The 9,559-nt window shown below is 39.3% G+C and overlaps 1 protein-coding gene across 8 annotated transcripts in view; it reads left to right on the top strand.

Annotated features, from left to right (window-relative positions):
- Nucleotides 1-7,189, top strand: part of Su(dx) (Suppressor of deltex) — a 171,612-nt gene extending 164,423 nt beyond the window's left edge. For all 8 annotated transcript variants that reach the window (XM_070085183.1, XM_070085181.1, XM_070085178.1 and 5 more), the window contains 2 exons: nt 1,852-2,077; nt 6,951-7,189. In XM_070085183.1, the coding sequence (XP_069941284.1) occupies nt 1,852-2,077; nt 6,951-7,082 (358 nt within the window). In that variant the 3' untranslated portion in view covers nt 7,083-7,189. The remainder of the gene's footprint in view (nt 1-1,851; nt 2,078-6,950) is intronic.
- The last annotated feature ends 2,370 nt before the right edge of the window (nt 7,190-9,559 follow it).

Below are 9,559 nucleotides of genomic sequence, written 5' to 3'. Positions count from 1 at the left end.
TAATTTTTTTTTTTTTTGAATATTTGGCGACATAGAATGACAGTTTCAGAGAGGGGCCTGAAACAGTCAAAGGGTTAACATTTAAAAGTTCCTCAAAATATTCTCGCCATCTACCTAATACCTCCATCTCCCCATCTACTACTCCCCTACTCTGATTTTAACTGACAAATTCATACTTTCCCTAGGCTTTCTTAACTTGTTTAACTCACTCCAAAATTTTTTCTTATTTTCATTAAAATTTCTTGACAGTGCCTCTCCCTGTCTATCATCTGCTCTCCTTTTGCACTCTCTCACCACTCTCTTTACCTTTCTTTTACTCTCCATATACTCTGCTCTTCTTATAACACTTCTGCTTTGTAAAAACCTCTTATAAGCTACCTTTTTCTCTTTTATCACACCCTTTACTTCATCATTCCACCAATCACTCCTCTTTGCTCCTGCCCCCACCCTCCTATAACCACAAACTTCTGCCCCACATTCTAATACTACATTTTTAAAACTATTCCAACCCTCTTCAACCCCCCCCCCCCCACTACTCATCTTTGCACTAACCCACCTTTCTGCCAATAGTCGCTTATATCTCACCCGAACTTCCTCCTCCCTTAGTTTATGCACTTTCACCTCCCTCTTACTTGTTGTTGCCACCTTCCTCTTTTCCCATCTACCTTTTACTCTAACTGTAGCTACAACTAAATAATGATCCGATATATCAGTTGCCCCTCTATAAACATGTACATCCTGGAGCCTACCCATCAACCTTTTATCCACCAATACATAATCTAATAAACTACTTTCATTACATGCTACATCATACCTTGTATATTTATTTATCCTCTTTTTCATAAAATATGTATTACTTATTACCAAATCTCTTTCTACACATAGCTCAATTAAAGGCTCCCCATTTACATTTACCCCTGGCACCCCAAATTTACCTACTACTCCCTCCATAACATTTTTACCCACTTTAGCATTGAAATCCCCAACCACCATTACTCTCACACTTGATTCAAACCTCCCCACGCATTCACTCAACATTTCCCAAAATCTCTCTCTCTCCTCCACACTTGTCTGTTCTCCAGGTGCATACACGCTTGTTATAACCCACTTTTCACATCCAATCTTTATTTTACTCCACATAATCCTTGAATTAATACATTTATAGTCCCTCTTTTCCTGCCATAGCTTATCCTTCAACATTATTGCTACTCCTTCTTTAGCTCTAACTCTATTTGAAACCCCTGACCTAATCCCATTTATTCCTCTCCATTGAAACTCTCCCACCCCCTTCAGCTTTGTTTCACTTAAAGCCAGGACACCCAGCTTCTTCTCATTCATAACATCCACAATCATCTCTTTCTTATCATTTGCACAACATCCACGCACATTCAGACTTCCCACTTTGACAATTTTCTTCTTCTTATTCTTTTTAGTAATCTTTACAGGAAAAGGGGTTCCTAGCCCATTGTTCCCGGCATTTTAATTGACTTTCACAACACGCATGGCTTACGGAGGAAAGATTCTTATTCCACTTCCCCATGGATATAAAAGGAAAAGTAATAAGACCAAGAACTATTAAGATATGTAAATAATTAACCTAAAACTTGGAAAACTTAAGTGTATATTTTGCATATAATTTCTACTCAAGTTCTATGTGAGGATAAAGTTCTTTTCTACAGTTCTTTGCTGCTATCTATTTCTATCTCTTCATTTACAATCTTGCAAACTGTCATTATTTTGCATTCATTATCCTATAAATTCCTACATTATATATTATTGTCAAACCATAATTACTCCTCACTTAGGTTATACAGGTATTGGTATTAACTAGAAGATTTGTCATTCATTCAGGTTAATGATGCAGTGGCGGCTGACACGTGGTCAAGAGGCCCAAACACGACATTTTCTAGAAGGCTTTTCAGAAGTGGTGCCTTTAGAATGGTTAAAATATTTTGATGAGCGGGAGCTAGAACTCTTACTGTGTGGCATGCAAGAGATTGACATCAATGATTGGCAAAAGCATACAATTTACCGACACTACAATAGGTCATCCAAACAAATCATTTGGTTTTGGCAGGTGAGTTTGAGTAAATTTACATATTGAAGGGATTTTTCACTTATTCTTTATTTTATCCTATGTCTTTTGTTTTATGTACTATAATAAGGATTGTTTTAAAAGATTTGTATCATAATATATACTGTAGATAAAACTTAATTTTGTTCATAGTATAGACCTGGGTATAAGAACATTTACACATCATGATTTTGTGATAAGATGGTCAAGAAATTGTGGCACAAATTTGTATGGGGGTCAGGAATTCTTCCTCCTTAAGCCATGTGTGTCATAAGAGGCAGCTGAAATGCCTGGAGCAAGGGGCTAGTAACCCTTTCTCCTGCATAAATTACTAACTTTAAAAAGAAAAACTTCAAGATTTCTTTTTGGGTCACCCTGCCTCGGTGGGATATGGCAGTTTGTTGAGGGGGGAAAAAAAGAAAAAAAAAATTACGACTGTGTTTAGTAGTACCCAGTGTTGAGTACTGTATGTGGGTGATGAGTAGGACTAAATGCTGAGGAGTGTGAGTGGATAGCATAAATTGCTAAGGAGTATGTGGGCTAGTAGCACTGATTACTGAGGAGTGTGCAAACAGAATACAGATTGAAACAGTTTCTCTTTTGTACAAACTTTACAAGACAGTATCTCTTGTGAATCATTCTCATGACTAGATTCTCTACCTTATTTAGTACAGTAGATTGTCAAGTAGAATGAAATGAGACTGTGCAAGATTGCCTTATATCACTGAGAAATTGTGATGGAAAAAGTATAGCACAAGAAAAGGTTCAGTATTGAAGGCTGTATAAAGGGAAATGATTAACTTAGATGCTAAGTCATGATAGTGCATGCCAAGTATTTTTTTTTTTTTAACCTCCTCCCTGCTGGGCCTATGGATGAGTTCAGTTCAGTAATTTTGTTTTGAGTGGAGGCACTGAACCTCTCTCCTCCACCCTCACTGCCACCCATGCCACCAGTTGCTTTCTGGAAGCATTGTGTGGGCTAGTGACTTTTTTTTTTTCCCCCAACAAGTCGGCTCTCTCCCACCGAGGCAGTGTGACCCAAAAAGAAAGAAAATCCCCAAAAAGAAAATACTTTCATCATCATTCAACACTTTGACCTCACTCACACATAATCACTGTTTTTGCAGAGGTGCTCAGAACACAACAGTTTAGAAGCATATACGTATAAAGATACACAACATATCCCTCCAAACCGCTAATATCCCGAACCCCTCCTTTAGAGTGCAGGCATTGTACTTCCCATTTCCAGGATGCAAGTCCGGCTATATAAAAATAACGGGTTTCCCTGAATCCCTTCACTAAATATTACCCTGCTCACTCTCCAACAGATCGTCAGGTCCCAAATACCATTCATCTCCATTCACTCCTATCGAACACGGTCATGCATGCCTGCTGGAAGACCAAGCCCCTCGCCCACAAAACCTCCCTTACCCCTTCCTTCCAACCTTTTCGAGGACGACCCCTACCCCGCCTTCCTTCTCCTACAGATTTAAATGCTCTCCTTGTCATTCTACTTTGATCCATTCTCTCTAAATGACCAAACCACCTCAACAACCCCTCTTCAGCCCTTTGACTAATACTTTTATTAACTCCACACCTTCTCCTAATTTTCACACTCCGAATTTTCTGCATAATATTTACACCACACATTGCCCTTAGACAGGACATCTCCACTGCCTCCAACCGCCTCCTCGCTGCTGCATTCACAACCAAAGCTTCACACCCATATAAGAGTGTTGGTACTACTATACTTTCATACATTCCCTTCTTTGCCTCCATAGATAATGTTTTTTGACTCCACATACACCTCAATGCACCACTCACCTTTTTTCCCTCATCAATTCTATGATTAACCTCATCCTTCATAAATCCATCCGCCGACACGTCAACTCCCAAGTATCTGAAAACATTCACTTCTTCCATACTCCTCCTCCCCAATTTGATATCCAGTTTTTCTTTATCTAAATCATTTGATACCCTCATCACCATACTCTTTTGTATGTTCACTTTCAACTTTCTACCTTTACACACACTCCCAAACTCGTCCACTAACCTTTGCAATTTTTCTTTAGAATCTCCCATAAGTACAGTATCATCAGCAAAAAGTAACTGTGTCAATTCCCATGCTAGTGACTTGTGTTTATCAATTGTTTTTGGATCTTTCCATCACACCATCTCTTCTCTGGATTCTAACCATGGCACCTAAGAGGTATATTGTGCAGCATATAGATAACTTCATAGAAAAAAAATTGGTTACATAAGTTATCAGTCACAATTTGCTACTCATTTTTGTCTTGTGTGCGTCGTTGATTGATAAAATGGAATCAGAATCTCATTTTCCTGATTTTTTTATTTTTGTTCCAAATATCAGGAGAAGGGCTCTTCAAATGAAGGTTATGTTATTGCTGCAAAGAGGAAAATGCTGAATTATAATATGGGTAAAGAGGCTACAAACAGATAAGTTTATTAATGAGAAAAAATCCTTGATTCAGTAATGTAAATAGGAATTAAAAACCTTTACTGTTCGCCAAATAGAAAGGGCTAACTCTAGACCAAGCATGGGAATCTTTATCTGATGATAAGTTCCAGTATAGCTTGTGTGATGTTATTCATTTCATTGTTTTGTGTTGCTGTTGCTATTGCTATTCCTTGTATAAAGGCAAAGGGGACAAAAGAGTGTAAAAATTATAGGGGCATAAGTCTGTTGAGTTCTAGGTAGTAGGTTGGTAGACAGCAGCCGCCCAGGGAGGTACTACTGTCCTGCCAAGTGAGTGTAAAATGGAAACCTGTAATTGTTTTACATGATGGTAGGATTGCTGGTGTCTTTTTTTTTGTCTCATAAACATGCAAGATTTCAGGTATGTCTTGCTACTTCTACTTACACTTAGGTCACACTACACATACATATACAAGCATATATGTACACACTTCTCTGGGTTTTCTTCTATTTTCTTTCTAGTTCTTGTTTATTTCCTCTTATCTCCATGGGGAAGTGGAACAGAATTCTTCCTCCGTAAGGCATGCATGTTGTCAGAGGTGACTAAAATGCCGAGAGCAAGGGGTTAATAACCCCTTCTCCTGTATAATTTACTAAATTTAAAAAGAGAAATTTTCGTTTTTCTTTTTGGGCCACCCTGCCTTGGTGGGATACAGCCGGTTTGTTGAAAAAAAAAAAAAGTCTGTTGTGTATACCTGGTAAAGTGTATGGTAAGAGTTATTACTGAAAGAATTAAGAGTAAGATGAAGAGCAGGATAGCAGATGAACAAAGAGGCTTTAGAAAGCGTAGGAGGTGTGTAGACCAAGTGTTTACAGTGAAACATATAGGTGAACAGTATTTAGATAAGGGTAAAGAGGTTTTTGTGGCATTTATGGATATGGAAAAGGCTATGATAGGGTGGATATTGGGGCAGTGTGGCAGATGTTGCAAATGTATGGAATAAGAGGTAGGTTATTGAAAGCAGTGAAAAGTTTTTACAAGGATAGTGAAGCTTAGGTTAGAGTATGTAGGAGTGAGGGAGAATATTTCCCAGTGAAAGTAGGCTTTAGACAGGGATGTGATGTCACCATGGTTGTTCAATATATTTATAGATGGAGTTGTAAGAGAAGCGAATGCTCGGGTGTTGGCAAGAGGTGTGGGGTTAAAAGATAAAGAATCTAACACAAAGTGGGAGTTTTCACAGTTGCTCTTTGCTGATGACACTGTGCATTTAGGAATTCTGAAGAGAAGTTGCAGAGGTTGGTGAATGAGTTTGATAAGGTATGTAAAAGAAAATTAAAAGTGAATATAGGAAAGAGTAAGGTGATGAGGATAAAAAAAATTAAGTAACAAAAGATTGGATATCAGATTGGAGGGAGAGCATATGGAGATGAATGTTTTCAGATATTTGGGAGTGGATGTGTCAGCAGGGTCTATGAAAGATGAGGTGAATCATAGAATTGACGAGGAGAAAAAAGGCAAGTGGTGCACTGAGGAGTCTCTGAAGACAACTTTATTCATGGAAGCAAAGGGGAATGTATGAGAGTGAGAGTATAGCTATACAAACATTCTTATATGGGTGAGAAGGCTGGAGGCAGTGGGGGTGTCTTGTCTGAGGGCAATGTGTGGTGTGAATGTAATGCTGAGAATCCATGGTTTGGAGATTAGTAGGAGGTGCAGAATTAACAAAACTTATCCAGAGGGCTGAGGAAGGGTTATTGAGGTGGTTCGGACATGTAGAGAGGATGGAACGAAGTAGAATGACTTCGAGAGTGTATAAATCTGTAGTGGAGGGAAGGTGGGGTAGGGGTCGGCCTAGGAAAGGTTGGAGAGAAGGGGTTAAGGAGGTTTTGTGTACGAGGGGCTTGGACTTCCAGTAAGCATGCGTGAGTGTGTTAGATAGGAGTGAATGGAGACAAATGGTTTTAAGGACTTGATGTACTGTTGGAGTGTGAGTAAGGTAACACTTATGAAGGGACTCAGGGAAATCAGCAGGCTGGAGTTCTGGTGATGGGAAGTATAGTGCCTGCACTCTGCAAGAGGTGTGCTAATGTTGCAGTTTTATAACTGTAGTGTAAGTACGCATTTGGCAAGGCAGTGATGGAGTGAATGATGAAAGTTTTTCTTTTTCGGGCCACCCTGTCTTGGTGGGAAACAGCCGATGTGTTAATAAAAGAAAAATTAAATGCTGTATGTAGAAGTACTATATGACAAACCTTATTTCCTAAGAAGGGTTATAACTTGTTAAGAAAGTGACTTTCTTGTGATTTCATACTCATACATAATACTGTAGTTAAATAAAATACTGAGCAAAATTTTACATCCAGGCCAGATCAAAACATGATACATGTAGGGGGTCTAAATCATACATATACTGTTATAAAAACTTTTTTTCCCAGTTTGTAAGAGAAATCGATAATGAAAAGCGTGCAAGATTACTTCAATTTGTGACGGGGACTTGCCGAGTTCCAGTTGGAGGCTTTGCTGAACTTATGGGTGAGTTGTATTCATTTTTACTTAAGATGTTATAAATATATGGAAAGGGCTCATGTAGCCCTGTACAATATTTTTATAAACATGTGGCAGACAGTATTAGCACCATCATCATTTGCTGCTACCTCCACCACCACCACTATCCCCAACCACTGTCACCACCACCACCACCAGCTGTGACACTGAAATGGTATACACCACTGACACACCCAGCCACCCCTCCACCCCTGCCACCCCCATCCCCATCGCCACCACCACCCCAACCACCACCATCGCCACCACCACCCCAACCACCACCATCGCCACCACCACCACCACCCCAACCACCACTTTCACCACCCAACCACCCACCCAGCAACTCGTCCACCACCACCCACCCCATCCAATCACCATCACCACCAACCAGCCAACACTTTTCCTCCTCCACCAACACCCATCACTACCACCACCCTCCCACCTATTTTCTACTACCCACCACAGACACCACTCACCACTTCCTACCACTGCTGCCACCACCCACCCATCACAACCATTGCCACCCATAATCGTTATTATTATTCTCAGTTACCCCCATCAGCAGCAGATGTCTGTAAATGTAGGCCACATTTCCTTACCATTTTGCACCAGTGGTTACTGTTGCCTGTTGATATGCAAGTGTGTGTGTGTGTGTATGTGTGTGTGTGTGTGTGTGTGTATGTTGAGGGTTAATGTTGATACTTGATGCCACAGACATGGCAGAGAGTATCAGCTGATACCAACACCATCTTCCATCACTGCCATCTGTCATCAACATTGGTAAATATAAACCACAATTTTATTACCAAATTGTATGAACATATAGGAACTCACTGCTCTTATACCAAACAAACATATACTAAAGATGAATTCTTTTGAGAAAGTAGTAACCAAGACAGTGAATTAATATTGTAAGGAAATAAATGTGGGAGATGTCATTGTTGTTGAAGGTTTATAGTCATCAAAGCTTACATTCTATTGAACTGATGCTTGCACACCATGTTTGAGTCAACAGCTGGCTTTCTCCAGGCTGTAGGAATCCCTAAACAGAAACATTTTCTTTACAGCACTCTTGAATCTTGATCTTGAGAAGAAAAGTTAAGTTGCGATATATTGAAAACGCTTTGCTGTTGCACAAATTGTGGAAGTCTACTGTAAATTAATATTTTTTCCTGTTTCTTTATCATATGCATTGATATTTTGCTTACGTTCATGTTGCATAAGTGCTGTGTGTTTCCGTTTGTTTGGTAATGACTGGTGAAGAACTGTAAATTTCATACACAACATGTACAGTATTCATGAGTGGAAAGTTGGCTAGCTGGTCCCATGCAGTATTTCAGATTTCATGTCCAACTGGAGTGTGGATTTTTGCCAGGGTTGCCAGCACTTACCTTTTAAGTCCAATAGTTTTCCAAACAGTAAATGACAGTTAAGAAATTTTCTGTTAGATAGGAGTGAATGGAGACAAATGGTATTTGGGACCTGATGAGCTGTTGGAATGTGAGAGGGTAATATTTAGTGAAGGGATTCAGGGAAACCGATTATTTTATATAACCGGACTGGAGTCCTAGAAATGAGAAGTACAGTGCCTGCACTCTAAAGGAGGGGTTTGGGATATTGGCAGTTTGGAGGGATATATTGTGTATTTTTATATGTATATACTTCTAAACTGTTGTATTCTGGGCACCTCTGCAAAAACAATGATTATGTGTGAGTGAGGTGAAAGTGTTGAATGATGAAAGTATTTTCTTTTTGGGGATTTTCTTTCTTTTTGGGTCACCCTGCCTCGGTGGGAGATGGCCGACTTGTTGAAAAAAAAAAATGATGCAGTCCTTCAAAAATATTCTTTAATTTAAAAACTACATAATATAATTATTTTCAGCTAAATTGTTGATTTTTTTTTTCATTGACACATCAATAACGACATTTGTCTTTGCAAACATACAGGGTCTAAAGCCGTCAACAAGCAACAAAATCCCTTACATCAACGGACTGCTCGTGGAGTCAAATGCAGTGTTTGTAGCATTCACAGAGACCCACACAAAGGATCATTTTGACAACGAAATATGGATCCCAGGTTATAGCGTATTAACCCCTAAATGGTCCAAATGTATACTATATACTTTCTTACATGTAGTGCCCCAAACGTATATATACATTTTAATTTTCCTGCCTCTAAATTTGGCACGATTGCCCTGAGATGCCTGGTCAGCATAGAATGTGTCTTAACACTTGGTGTGCACCATATTAAAAAAATCTGGGACCACTTAGTACCTTGTGGGAGTGCCAGTTAAATTGAGCACCAGCTAGAGCAAATAGTGTGGCAAACACCAAGGATTCACTGATGTAATGTCATATAAACACTCCTCTTTTAAGAGGAAAGTGATGTTAACCTTGAGTTTAGGGTCTGTCTATCTCTGTAGTTCTGTATCTCTGTCTATCTCTGTAGTTCTGTATCTCTTGTCTATCTCTGTAGTTCTGTATCTATGTCTATCTCTGT

This window comes from Cherax quadricarinatus, chromosome 15 (assembly GCF_038502225.1).
Source record: "Cherax quadricarinatus isolate ZL_2023a chromosome 15, ASM3850222v1, whole genome shotgun sequence".
In the NCBI taxonomy this organism is placed as follows: Eukaryota; Metazoa; Arthropoda; class Malacostraca; order Decapoda; family Parastacidae; genus Cherax; species Cherax quadricarinatus.
This window is presented reverse-complemented; position numbering and strand designations above follow the sequence as displayed.